This window comes from Diabrotica undecimpunctata, chromosome 5 (assembly GCF_040954645.1).
Source record: "Diabrotica undecimpunctata isolate CICGRU chromosome 5, icDiaUnde3, whole genome shotgun sequence".
NCBI lineage: Eukaryota > Metazoa > Arthropoda > Insecta > Coleoptera > Chrysomelidae > Diabrotica > Diabrotica undecimpunctata.
In genome coordinates, this window is record NC_092807.1 from 51,908,191 (window position 1) to 51,923,629 (window position 15,439).

Below are 15,439 nucleotides of genomic sequence, written 5' to 3' on the forward strand. Positions count from 1 at the left end.
CTTGTAATGTTGCCCTTTTAAGGGTTTTTATAAAATAAAATATACCCACATACAAAGACTAACCTCTTTTATTAATCTCTAAAAATTTAAATTACAGTTCTGTCGTAGCTTGTCACAAATTTCTCAATTCGAGTCTATGTTTTCTATGACAAGGGCGGCATCTGAGAGTGGGCATGCTGATTGTTATTTATTCTGTGATATAACTGTCCTGCTAATTATCCCAGATCTGTTGACTTAGAAATATGGTAAGGAAAAAATGTAACCTGCAACGATGTTAGTTCTCCTGTCACTCTAGTTACTATTTTACTTTCAAAAGTTAAAACCGAGAAAAATAGATTTTGACTTTTATATAAAAATCTAGATTTCTGATTTTCTTAAAATAATTTCATTGAAAAGCCTTAATAACTTATAGAAATTATATATGTACATACATTGAAAAATTTCGAATTTTTCCAGTCAAGATGGAACATGTCCACACTTTAACAAGGCGCCATGACATCATAATATCATCTTTTATATCACATATTTTAGTAACTTTTAGTGTGTCATAATTTTAGGCAGATAACAAATAATTATTACATATTTACAGTCTTGAACACAGTACCATTGAATAGTGCATCTCTGTTTCCTATAGCTCAAATAAATATCCATTTGAAGGTTTTCGGGAACACCTACTACGCAATATCTTTTTTTATAAAAGGGAAATTATATCTAAAAAAAAGTAAATAACTTATAAATAAAGTCAAATAATAGCTACAAAAATACTTAAAACAGGTAAGATATTACATTCTATTATACATACACCAGTAAATTTAAAGGAACATATATAAAATATAATTATTGAAGCGATGGCGATGGGGGATGCGTTGGCGTGTCTCCTCTCTAATATTGCCTTGGAAAAGGCAATCAGACAATTAAATATTATAATGAATGGAACTATTTTTAATAGATCGACGCAAATTCTCGCATTCGCTGATGATATAGTTATAGTAGCCAGAAGTATGAGAGACATTGTGCAGTGTTTTACAAGGCTTTCGGACGCAGCAAGTGAATTAGGACTTGTGGTAAACGAGGAAAAAACCAAATATATGTTGGTTTCTAAAAACCCTCGAAATATGCAACAGAGAATTCAACTTAACAACCATACCTTTGAGCAAGTCAAAGAATTTACATATCTAGGATCGCTAGTAAACGCAACAAACACGACAAGCGACGAAATAAAAATACGCATAGCAATAGCAAACAGAACTGTTCACGGTCTCCAGAAACATTTAAACAATAAAAATATAAAACGTGCAGTAAAGCTTAATATATACAAAACCTTAATAAGACTGGTTTTAATATATGGGGCTGAAACGTGGACCTTATCTCAAAATGATGAGACTTCTTGGTATTTTTGAGAGAAAAATTCTTAGAAAGATTTTTGGGGCCGTAAATAAAAATGGGCTATGGCGTCGAAGATACAACTTTGAACTATATCAGTTATACACCGATCCAGATATTGTAAAATTCGTTAAAGTGCAGAGACTTAGATGGTCTGGACACATTGATAGGATGTCAGATCATGAATACACGAGGAGATTAACATTTTCAAAACCAGAGGGCACAAGAAGCAGAGGACGACAACGAATGAGAGATATATATATATATATATATATATATATATATATATATATATATATATATATATATATATATATATATATATATATAAATATATATATATATATATATATATATATATATATATATATATATATATAGATTCTAAGGGTTAGAAGATGGAGGAAAGTTACCAGGAATCGACAGGAGTGGCAACTTCTTTGTGAGCAGGCCAAGATCCACAACGGATTGTCGAGCCACTTATGATGATGATGTTAAAGTTTTTAACAGATATCCTCCATGGATAGACGTAAGACTCCCAATTTAGGAGACTTTAAAGTCATTCCATACATAACATTTGTTTTAAAATGTTTAAACATAATTTTAAGGGTACATTACACTTCAACCCCAACATATTAATGTTTTTAATGTTATAAGTAGCAATAAATAAAACTTTAACATATTCATTTAACACATTGTTAGCTAGTGTCGCATTAAGACCAATACTACAAGTTACATTGACTGCTTTGTTCGCTTACATCGCCCTAAAAATGTCATTTTAATCAGTTGCCATCGTCTCAGGGTCCGAAAATTCCAAATTGGGAGTCCTACGTTATCATGCAGGATATCTCTTAAAAACTGTAACATCACACCAACTTATTAAGAAAGATGTAATAAGTAAAAACTTTTGTACAATTTTAAATTTTAAGGGTTTTTTAGCCAAACGTTTAGTGTCTTGACTCATGTACATCTGGTGAGTATTTTACCACATTGCTTTTTTAACCTTAGTCAAAATTTAATCTTTACGTTTGTATTCACTAAAGTGGTAATATTTATTTCAAGTAAATGCACTGATAATGGACTTGTTAGTCCGAAAATGTTCTGTTTGTGATGTAGCCCGAAAGGATCTTTGTAATTATAAACTTTTTATAAAGGATTTTTAAATACAACTTCTGTGAGATGGAAATAATTTCAAGCCATAGCCTATAAACCAGGAAAACAATGTAGAACAACGAAAGAGTCTTCATACGCTAAGTAATGATAGAATTAGTTTAGTCTTTTACTAACACTGCTCTATCATATATTTAATCACAAAGGCAAAACATTGTCGTTAGTAGTTCCATTATAACTTACGAGGAAAATCAGAAAAGATATCAAGATACTATCCGTACTTGGATAGTATCAACTGCAACATTAACTGGCACCATTAAGATTCCAAAATTCTTGACAAACACAGATATTTTTTGGCAAGAATTGTCAATGTCGCTCTGTAGTTACTGGCGAGCTTGCCTAAGTCGGTCTCTCGTCCTTCTTCAACTACTCACTACCGCACTTACAGTCGCGAAAGGGCCGTCTCGTTATCACCGCTCTGTTTACCGAATGATGCATTAGACAGCAGTATTTCTCTACCGATATCGGTCAAATTATAACCTTCTAAATCACTTAATCTTGTTTCTTTCTCTTAGATTTATTTACGATACAAGCTTTATTTTATTATACTTGTTTGAATCTTTTTTCAATTTTTTTTTGAATTTGTACAATTGGTCCATTTGACGGATGGATTTTAACAGATTTGTCATTTATATAAGCCATTCCATTACTGACTTTTTTCCATCTCCATAATATTTTGCTGGCTTCTGAAACCCTGTGGTTTCAGAATTGTATTGTCAGTGGTTTATTTTTCGACGCGATGATCTTTGCATTTTATCTTGAAGGTCTTGGGGAAACAAGTTTATTGCTTCTTATATATGTCTTTATGTAGCTCTTTAATACATTGCTCCCTTTATTATTTAATTTTGTTGTCACTACTGTTCTTTCGTTAATTTTCACATCGGCATTATCACATAAAGCTCATGTCCTTTTTTACTCCTTTATAATTGCGTCAGATTCCCCATTTTTTAGCTTTAGTCAGAATTACTGAAAAGGCAGCAAGCCTTTTCAATAATCCAGACATTATGTTTGCACCTTCATGTTCTCCGTTCTTTATACTTATAAGCTATTACTTTATAATATTAAATAAAAAATTATTAATAAATCAAGGTAATTATTATATCTGAAAATTTTTAAAACTGTGTTTACATCGTTATTGTAACTGACCTGAATGTTAATAAAATAAAAGGGATTTTTTATTACTAGCGTCTCAAATTAAACAGTGTGTCGATTTGCTTTTTACTTACCGTCATTTTTCGACACAGTCTCCTCTCTCCGATTTAAATTTTGATTAATTTTCTTAGCGCTTTGACCCGAATTCAAATTTTCCCCGTGATAGTCATTAAGATCTTCAACTACAATGGATCCGTTATTTGATAAGGAAACTATATTTACTCTATCTCTGTTATCGATACTAGATTTCTTCGACGCTGTTGAACTTACATTTAGTTGATCTACAAGAAAAAAGTTATATTAATTAAAAGTTAATTCTCATAAAACATTCGCTCATTAAAGTGGTCATTCTAATCCATTCACTGGCCACTTTAGTGTAAAACATTGGATTGGGATAATGAGGTATAAATATAAAGGGGTAGTATTTGCTATAGCTTGACTAATTTTATTGATATAAAAGAAAGGGAACTTAAAAGGTGTAAAGAGTTATAAAATTTTGTGTGGCCCTGTATAAGATTTTCAAAACACGCAATACATATTTTCGAATGTTTATCTTCAAATTGCCTTGAGTTTATAAAAAATAAATAATAATAAATAATTTTTATATTAAAAATCTAAATAATACACTATAAGTACTTATCATTTTTAAACTGCGCCTTATGAAATTTATCTGATTGGTTACAGAAATCACACGATACCAATCTCGCATAATTTCGGCAGAAAGCCAGTCTAGGAAAATCACGTATTTCATATCAGACATCGGTTGTGAGGAGCTATAGTGTTGTGTTTCTTTCGGTCCACCAGAAGGAAAAATACACTTATTTAAATATATAATAACTTTGTTTCTCTTCGCTTGATTTTTTTTGGTGGATGGATGTACGTATTTATTTCCTTACTTGTTACGACACATGTTACTTCCGACATGTTACGTCGCCTGAGGTGTAAGTAGAATTTTGTATGCAGATACATTAAAGGCATTTCTGTTCTTTTCCGGCCGATGTACCAATGGACCCTCCAGATGAGTAAACTTCATTTCCTATTTAATTTGTTTACAATCCCAGTATTAATAAGAAAAGGATTTCAAAGACAAATGAAATAGTTTTTTTTTTATAATTTTAAGGTTGCATCACTTTTTTACTACTTTAACATTATGTTAAATAAATTAGAAAATCTTAATCTTTTCTTAAGTTTTTTTAAGTATGTGAAAGCAATTTTGGTAAATTGTTAAATAATTAAAAATTTCTATATTTTCTTAAAACTCTATGAAAATATGAAAAAAATATTCTTTAGATGCTGGCAACCAAAGAGAAATTTAATTCATTTAAACTTAACTTATACATTATACCTTGATAAGAGTAGTTCAAAAATTAAAACTGCAGTAAACGTATCAACGAAATTTAGTTTGTTTATTTACATTTTGTTGAAAATCAAGTTCAAACATGCATGTAAAATGAAATTATGTATCTAAGTTCAAGTGATCATAATATGTAAGAGTGCTAAGTATATTGTTTAAATTTATATAGGTACAACGTCGCATGGCTTAAAAAAATTAAATGGATAATAGGAGCTGGTTGCACTAGGTTTTACTTTCCCATAATATGGGGTAAGTCGACTACAACGTCATTTTATTCATTTAACTACTTGTAAACATCACTTGGACCTTACCTGAAGCATCACTGAAGAGACTCGAAGCATTTGAGATGTGGTGCTATAGACGCATGTTAAGGATTTCTTAGATAGACAGAGTTACCAATGAAGAAGTGCTACATAGAATGGGTAAAGAGCGCGAACTAGTCATAACCATAAAACGTCGCAAACTAGAATACCTGAGCCATATAATGCGCAATGAGCAACGATACAACCTGCTTCGGACCATACTTCAAGGTAAAGTGCATGGGAAAAGAGGTCCAGGACGAAGAAGAATATCCTGGCTGCATAACCTGCGAAAATGGTTTAACTTAACCACTACCGGACTTTTCAGGGCAGCAGTCAACAAAGTCAGAATAGCCATGTTAGTGTCCAACATCCGTAACGGATAGGCACCATAAGAAGAAGAAACAACAAGAGGCTATTGGAAATAAATTTTGCTTTTAAAACAATATATTTAATCATGAAATAAAATTTTACCAAAAACTATATTTGTGTAATGCAAAAGAGAACGAGATATGAGACTGCTGTCTTTTTGTCTATTATAAGATGTAGGTACGTTGGTTTTGTCAAAACAAATATAATCTGGTCATTAAGTGCTACTGTAATATCCTGAATAGAAGGAAAATAAAACTTTAATATCATCTTTTGAAGATTTCCGGAGACAGCTGACTTCAACTTCGTTAGCAAAACATTGTAGGACTTTTGCAACGTAATGATGAAACTTCTTAGGATTACCGACAATTGGAATTTTGATTAGGAGAAAGTCATCTGAAACTGCATTCGGGTTAATTTTTTCCTCTATAGGATGAGTCGGAGACTTCATTAAAAATCAGCTGCGGACTCTAAATCAGAAAGATCAATATTTTCTTTATCATTACTAGCGTCCCAAGTTACTGGGAATAATTTCTTCTTGGCTTTTTTTATTGGCCTCGTGTTTAGTAACAATTTAGTTTTCGCTTCCAATCCTTTTTGATCTGTTGCACATAATCAGAAGATGTGATAACTTCTGCTGGAGGACATATTTTATTTCTCTTATTTTGATTTATTACTGGCGATTATTTAACATGTCGAAGTAATTACAAGTTAATTACAATAATAATTTTAGGTTAGAGGGTAATAGTTATACCTCCCTAAAACCGCGATTGTCGGTGAAAGTCGGCTACTCAGGGACTCAGTTGTTTTGCTATCGAAGTAAACAGTGGTGGGATGACGATGAGTAGAATACTATTTTGCTGACGTCACGTTGCCTAGCAACCGTCGATTCTATTCGTCGTTGTTATGCAACATGGCGTCAGCAAAATAGTATTCTACTCATCGTGGCCCCACCGCAGGACATGACTCACATATCGATTAGATTATCTAAGCAATGAACACGTATTTTATTGTTGTGAGTAATATGGAAAGTGAAAGCAGTAAAAGTAAACGACGTCCAAGTTTTTCGATGGGAGAAAAAACTATTATATTCAATGTGTATTGTGGACTCCGTGAAAGGAATAAAAGTATGTTGGTCAACGATGAAGTTACCCTATGCAGTGATTTGACTAAAATGTCGACGAGAAGTGTATACAGAATTGTAAACAATTTTAAACAAAGTGAAGGAAAATTGGATGGCGGACCTGTTGAAACCATTGAAATCAGAGGTAGAAAACGCATCCAGCTTGAAGATCATACCAAATATGCTATTCGGACGAAATTTCATGCTTTCTTTTTTCGGAACGAAATCCCAACCTTTAAGAAAGTTGAAGTTGAAATAAATTCTGATAATTCAATACCCAAAATATCACGACGTGTTTTATTGAAAAAATTAGAACAAATAAACATTAAATATATGAAAAGAAGCAGGAATAGTGTACTTTTAGAAAAAGATGAAATTGTTTTGTGGCGGAGAAATTACTTAAAAAAATCCGAGAGTATCGTCGTGAAGGACGAAAAGTATACTATTTAGATGAAACTTGGCTAAATCAAGGTCATACTGTCTCAAAGGTGTGGCAAGATTTGGAAATTAAAAGTGGTCGACAAGCCTTCATTGAAGAGCTTTCATTAGGTTTAAAAACACCAGTGGGTAAAGAACGGAGGCTCATAATAACACATATAGGCAGCGATTTGGGTTTTTTAGATAACAGCTTGTTATTATTCGAATCCAAGAAAACCAACGATTACCATGAGGAAATTGACGCTCAAAGATTCGAAGGTTGGTTTTCAAATATTCTACCAAACCTTGAAGCAAATTCTATCGTTGTTATGGACAATGCGTCATACCACAGTCGGCGGTTAGAGCCATCACCAACGACTGCCTGGCAAAAAGGTGAAATCATCAACTGGCTCTCTCAAAAAAATATACCATTCGATGACAACATGTTGAAAGTACAATTATTATTAAACCTCGCGAGGATACATATACCCGTTTTCAAGAAATATGCAGTCGATGAAATGGCTCGTGCAAAACAACATAATTGTACGTCGCCTCTCTCCTTATCATTGTGAGCTGAACACTATCGAGCTTATATAGGCTCAAATAAAAAACCAAGTGGCAAGAGAAAACTTAGTTTTAAAATGAAGGAGGTGAAGTGCTTGTTAGCTACTGCCATACAAAATGTCATACCTGAGTCTTGGAAAAATTGTATAAGACACACTATAAAAGAAGATAGAATGTGGGACTTAGACACAAGAGTGGACATTTCGGTTGAACCATTAATTATCAATGTAAATATTAGTGATCGCGATAGCTCTTCATCAGCCTACGAGTCGTCTTCATACGATGATTAATATTTTGACTTCTTGTGGGGGTCGAACCATTTTATCAAGATTACTTTCGTATGTAAGTAAGTTTATTTTGTTAACCTAGTTTTCAAACTAAAATACGTTTTGCATCAATATACTTTGCTCTTAAAAAAATGAATACTTCTTATATATATTAGGTATATTCGATTCGATTTATTTTATTTAATTATAATATATATGTGTGTGTGTTTATATGTTCACTAAAAGTAAAAGTTCACTTCATGTAATTTGCAAGTTCAGAATTGGATTTTCCTAATTCTGTAAATTAGTATATTTAAAATATAAGTAATTCCAATGAAAAGAAACCTTTCATTGAAATAACAGCAGGGTAGATTTACCTGCCTTTTCGATAATTAATTTTTGTAACAAACAAAAAATTTCATTAAAAAAGTTATAGTTTGTCATTAAATGTCATAGAAAGTTTCTTTGTCTCGTATGTTTTGTACAAAATTATGGAATTTGAAAGTAGTTTTTTGAGAAGTGTTTTTTTTGTGATAAGAAGTATTCACTTCAAAAGTTAAATATGTCTCATATCATATTATGTTGCGATAGCTCATTAACCCTTATCCGGACAAGGTGGGCCAACGGGCCCGAGACGCCAATTATTTTATCATTTTTAAAATTCACTGCAGCAATGTGAACGATACGCTACTGAATGCTAAGCTAGGAAATCAATGAGCAATTTATCCCTCTCTATATTATGAAAACGTTGATCTACTATTCCTTTCTACCGGTCCTAGAATACGATGTTGTCATGTATGACTTTTACAAAGAATATTATCCTACTTTAGATGTTTTCTATATATAAGTATTGTATATAAATATAATATTATACATAAATATTGATGTTATTAAATACATTTTATTAGATACCTTAACAAATATAAACGATCATTAATATGATAATTTTGCTGCATGTCAATAATTAAATTATAAATTGCTAGAATATCTATTATCACAAACTGGCAACGATGTTGTCGCTTTATCGCATTCACAGTTCTGAGAATTAACTGCCTATATTTTTGGAATAAGAGTATAGTTAACCGTTCTTGACAACCCACGCTAGTGTATTGAGGTACGTAGAGTTACCGAATGTTCGTTCGTTTTCTAGTAATACATAACCGTTTCTTGCTAGAGTGTCAATTCGGTAGTATTGTAAAGTAGTATATAAAGGACGCAGAAATTAGTGGGAGAAAATTATATGCCTTACCTTCATTCTCTTTATCAGCCATTTCGGTAACAGTCAGTCCTCTTGTGTGTAAAGCTTTTAATAAATTCCTATTGAATTTATCAGATTCGTTAGAACTGTGCTCCCTACTTTCTAGTAGAGGTTTATTGCCTAATAATTCTGTATTAGTTGAACTTTGTGCAACAGCAGAGGTTCTAGATTTTTTACTGATATTCGAGCCTTCAAATTGAATTTTTCTTTTAGCGAACTGTTGTTGATATTGTTTATAAGCATTAAACAGATTATTTGGACTATTACCCCAATTATTTCGTCGAATTTGATTCCTCCCAGTTGTTTTCTGTTCAGATATTTTTTGTACAATGTAACTTGGGATACTCGAACTGCCTTGATTACCAATTGACGGAAAAATTACTTTTGCTGCAGATGTTGATGGTTTGATTGCAGAGTTTGTTGCGCTACTAGAACTTCGTTGATTACCAGTTGACGGGAAAAGTACTTTTGCTGCAGATGTTGATGGTTTGATTGCAGAGTTTGTTGCGATACTAGAATTTCGTTTATTACCAGTTGACGAAAAAGCTACTTTTGCTGTAGATGTCGATGGAGTATTAATATCATCTATTATTATAGTATTTGGTTCAGTTTGTACACTTACTGATGGCAATGTGTCTATTATATTATTATTAGTCCGTTGTTCTTTGCGTAGGTTTTGTCTAGAAATCGAAACATTAGCAATTTTGTCCACTTCCTTAAGTATATTTTGAAATTGCGGCAAAGCCCTGAGTTTGTTTTCAAATTCTTTCAAAGACCTAAAATGTTGAAATATTTAAAATTAATAGTCAAATATCAAACAAAAATTGTTTATGATGTGGGTGTAAATTACGTGAAATTTTAGAACCAAGATATATTGTGTTTAGAGAATTATTAGAGAGTTTTTAAGAATTAAACTAAAGTAGCTAAAATATTATATTCTAATAAACCTCAAGAAGAAAGATGGGTGTAATAGAGCTTGAAATTTAAAATGTATTAAGGTTACCAGGTTACCATCTAGAATTTTCAAAAAATCATTTTTTTACATTTTTAGATTTCTTTCACCTTCAAAATTATCTCTCCTCAAAATATTATATGGAAATTCAAAGCCAATCCCGAGGTTTAACACATTTACCGTAGGGTGCTCTCGACTCGGCGCAGGTGTTCACGGAGCTGTTAGTCGCACGACTTGTATTTATTAACCTTTCTCCAAAATACCGGTTATACTTTCACATTTTGTATTGTTAGCTTTCTCATAGATTCTGAATTCTATTTCTATAGAATCGATTTTGAAAGAAATATTTACAAAAAAAATTAAAACAGACTTTAAACGCGTTCTTCTCAAAAATACGTTTCTAAAAGTGGCAGACTTTTAATCTCCAGATCTAGTCGGTCGAATTTCTGTTCTGTTCTGTTTTCTCTATGACAGTTGATCACAGTTTGACAAAAAAAAATAATAAAATTTTTGTGACTGAAAAAAGTAGAAAAAAGGGTCAATTTTTCAACAATTTTTTAATGTCTGCCACTTTGTTTTTTTTTTTAAGAATTTTCAATTTTTTTTGGTAAACTATCAAGCAAGGGTACCTCTTTTTTAAAGCCTTTCTCGAATTTTGTTTCACATCTGCCGTTCCAGAGATTAACCGTTCGCAATGGAGCAATAATTTTTGGATGAAAAATTTTTGGCACTATCTTTAAAATACAGGAACAAAGGAAATTTTTTTTGCATATTTAAAAAGTTGTATATCAACATAAAAAAAATTGCCGTATATAATAAACAATATACAAAAAACAATTGTTAAAAATGTGATATTTTTAAGCACTCTAGACGTTAATAGCACCTTAAATAAAAAGATTAAGAAAACTAATAAAAGTTTTATACTTAAGTACGAAATAGTTGCCAATGATGCGATTTGAAATATAAACAGTTTTTTGAGAGCGGCCTAAAACATTCTCGACTTAAATAATTTAGTTTCGTCGTTTATATCTTCTTCAAGTGCCATCTCCGCGGCGGAGGTCGGCAATCATCATAGCTATTCGGACTTTAGAGACGGCTGCTCTGAAAAGTTCATTTAATGTACATCCGTACCACTCTCTCAGGTTACACAGCCATGACATTCTACGCCTCCCTATGCTTCTCTTTCCTTGGATCTTTCCCTGCATAATCAGTTGGAGCAAGGTGTATTTCTCTCCACGTGTAATATGTCCGAGATATTCTAATTTTCTTGTTTTTATTGTATTTAAAATTTCCATTTCTTTGTTCATCCTTCCCAGAACCTCTTTGTTTGTGACGTGTTCTGTCCATGATATTTTCAGAATTCTCCTGTACACCCAAAGCTCAAATGATTCCAGTTTTTTCATTGATGTCGCATTCAAGGTCCAAGATTCCATTCCATAAAATAAAGTCGAAAAAACATAGCACCTCGCCAACCTAATTCTTAGTTCCAGTTTTAAATCCCTGGTACATAGCATTCTTCTCATTTTGTTGAAATTTGCTCTAGCCTTTTCTATTCTTATTTTGATCTCCTGATTGTAATCATTTGTGGAGTTAATCATTGTTCCCAGGTATGCATATTTGTCCACTTGTTCGACGTTGGTTCCGTTTATTAGAAGATTCTCGTTATTTCTTTGAGTTTTCGATATTCTTATAAATTTCGTCTTCTTGACATTCATTGTTAGACCATACTCTTTTCCATACTCTGCTATTCTGGTCACCAGTCTCTGAAGATCTTCAATGTGTTCGGCTAAGATCACAGTGTCGTCCGCATATCTAATGTTGTTAATGGGAACTCCATTTACCTTTATTCCAGCTATTTCACCCTCAAGAGCTTTTTTCAGGACCTCTTCGGAGTAGGCATTAAAAAGAATTGGCGACAATACGCATCCCTGTCTTACTCCACATCTAATTTCAATTTCTTCTGACAGCTGTTCGTTAACACGTACTTTTGCTCGCTGTTTATAGTATAAATTTGATATGATCCTGAGGTCGTTGTAGTCAATCTTCTTTATTATTAACGTCTATGTCCAGTTTGTGATATATTCGGTTATGGATGACTTTAAGTAGTAATTTTAGCATATGAGACATTAAGCTAATGGTGCGGTAATCGCTGCATTCTCTTGCGTTTTTCTTTTTAGGGAGACAAATAAAAATAGATGTTAACCACTCTTTGGGTAATACGCCTGAACTATAAATTTGGTTCAAGAGTGTCACTAAAACATCAATGTGCTTCTCATCTAGAATTTTTACGATTTTTATAGTAAGCATATCAGCTCCAGGGCGTTTCCCACTCTTCATTGTTTTTAATGCGTGTAATATTTCTTCTTTTGTAATATATGGACCTATTTCATCTGACGTAAGTTCTATGTGCTCCAGATCTCCTCTTTCATCATCGAACAATTCGTCGATATATTCTGCCCATCTTTGTACTTTCTCGTCCGTATGTGTTATAGCAGTACCGTGTCTATCCAGAATTGCACAAGTGGGATTTTGTTTTCTTAGTCCTGCCAGTTCTTTGACTTTCTTGTGTAGGTTAAACAGATCATATTTATTTTGAAGGTCTTCGATCTCTTTGCATTGCTCTTCAAAGTATTTTTCTTTTGCCTACTTTATCGTCTTCCTAATCTCGTGGTTTATCTCTCTGTATTTATTGTTATCCTTGTTTTTAAATTGTCTCCGTTGTTCCATCATATTGAGTATCTCGTCATTAATCCATTCCTCTTTTCTCCTTGCGGAAGTCTTTAGCATTTCTTTACAGGGTTCCAGTAGACAATCTTTTAGTCGATTCCAGTACTCGTCAATATCATTGGTGTTTGTGTTCAATTTGTTGCAGTTCACATGCAGGTCATGTTGGAGGCATTCTTTTACTTTAGGTTCTTTAAGTTTTCTTGTGTCTATTGTAGGGATTCTTTGATGTCTTTTAATATTTTTAAGGGTGAGTGTAATTTTGGCTATAAGTGGATTGTGATCTGAGGCCACGTCTGATCCAGGATATGCTTTCACGGCTTTAACAGCATTACGATATCTTTCATTGATCATAATGTAGTCTATCTGGTTCCTGACTACTTTCTCCGATGTATCTGCGGGCGATCGCCATGTATACAGTCGTCTGTTTGGTAACATGAAAAATGTGTTTGTAATAATTTGTCGTTTATATGAGATAATGTAATTAACACCAATCGTGCAGGCCCGAACTAGCCAGCCGGATGCTAAGAAAGACACACCGGCCCGCGGACCGGTGCATACACCTTTGTTAGCATATATTGATAAAACAAGTTTTAAGCTGAAAACGTTTTTGAACCTTTGCCCAAAGATGATGCGGCTATATGAAAAACATTTTTTAACTTGCTCCTGATTTCGCTGTTTGATTCATTTATTCAATTATAGATCAATTGAGCATGGCGTTTTTGCAAATTCGCCTACGCGAATGCCAAATGCATAGTTCGTAAATGGGACCAAGAGTGTTGTGTTAAAAGCCTAAATGCGATGTTCGACGCTCTTAAATACCATTTTTACGAATCGGGTGCCGCGCCGTTTGTATAAGAGTGTTTTATACCACAATTGGCCTAAAATATACAGGTGCACTTTTTGCGCTCGCTAACTTCATTATACACATAGGAGCGGGTGCAAACTGTTGTGCCCCAGAATACTTAACGAAGCCAGTGGATACAACAAACAGCGCCCTTGCACTTTAGGTTTTGGGGTAAAATAGTAAGAGCCAACTACTATATAACAAAAACTGTGGAACTGTGGACCCAACAAATAGTACCCAAATTTTAACAATGTTTGGTTGCTTTGATAAATGGTCGGAAGGGATAAAAAATTATTCTGTAAAAGATGATACATCACAATGCAAATATATACCTATATATATATATATATATATATATATATATATATATATATATATATATATATATATATATATTAAACTTAGAGCTAAGATTAATACTATTATAAAAATTAATATTAAACTCACCAGTCTTCCGGGTTGAACCGCGTCGATATCCATTTTGCCGAGCTTTCGACATCCTCTCTGATGTCTTATTCAGGGCTTCCGAGGTCTCGGTCTCCCGAGCCCCCAGACACTACTATACTCACTAGTCACTTCTAGTTCACTCACTAGGTCACTACTACCACCCTCCACCTACTAGCCCGCCAGTAGTGAACTAGTGAGTGAACTAGAAGTGACTAGTGAGTGTAGTAGTGTCTGGGGGCTCGGGAGACTGAGACCTCGGAAGCCCTGAAGAAGACATCAGAGATGATGTCGAAAGCTCGGCAAAATGGATATCGACGCGGTTCAACCCGGAAGACTGGCGAGTTTAATATTAATTTTTATAACAGTATTAATCTTAGCTCTAAGTTTAATTGTACTAACCGCGGAAATCTTTCCGAACATATATATATATATATATATATATATATATATATATATATATATATATATATATATATATATATATATAGAAATATAGCCATAAGCAGCTCCCATACTATTAAGAATCAGCGGATTCCGACGTCCGATGTTATAAAAAGGAGTATTTCCCAAAATTGTAACTTTTTATTTCGAAATAAAGATTTTTTTTTGGGAAACTTAACGTTGAAGAAACATTTCTGGCGCTGCGAACAGGATATTTCATACAGAATCTTAGTCGTTTCCTGGTCTACATTAGTTTGATGAAATCCTGAAGAACCTGATAAAAGAGAAAAATGTATTGGAAATCAAACACGATCATCCTTGCGTAAGTTTTTCCTTTCTTAACCATTGTTTATGAGCATTTATTATTTTTATTGAATTTTAAACATTTATATTGAATTTATTTTATATTATTTGAAATATTTTTACTTCAACGAATTTTTATATATTTGCATTTATATTTTTATACGTTTGCATATATTTTATGAGTACATTGAATGATATTTCCCAAAATAGTATCGAAAATATTCGATAATTTAAATTTGAAAATAAAAAGAAATCTACAAACCTCTAAATCCAAGCCTGTATCTAAATCACATTCCAAAATATCCTTAGACCAAACCAAAAATTTGCAATGACAATCCCTCATGAATTTAGACCTAACGGAATAATTGAA

At 32.8% G+C, this 15,439-nt stretch overlaps 1 protein-coding gene across 2 annotated transcripts in view; it reads right to left on the reverse strand.

The window, feature by feature from the left end:
- LOC140441317 (uncharacterized) overlaps positions 1 to 15,439 on the reverse strand; it is a 438,896-nt gene continuing 423,457 nt past the window's right edge. For both annotated transcript variants that reach the window (XM_072531963.1, XM_072531962.1), the window contains exons 24-26: positions 9,347 to 10,131; positions 3,780 to 3,986; positions 1 to 711 (exon numbers count right to left, since the gene is read on the reverse strand). In XM_072531963.1, coding sequence (XP_072388064.1) covers positions 692 to 711; positions 3,780 to 3,986; positions 9,347 to 10,131 — 1,012 coding nt within the window. In that variant the 3' untranslated portion in view covers positions 1 to 691. The remainder of the gene's footprint in view (positions 712 to 3,779; positions 3,987 to 9,346; positions 10,132 to 15,439) is intronic.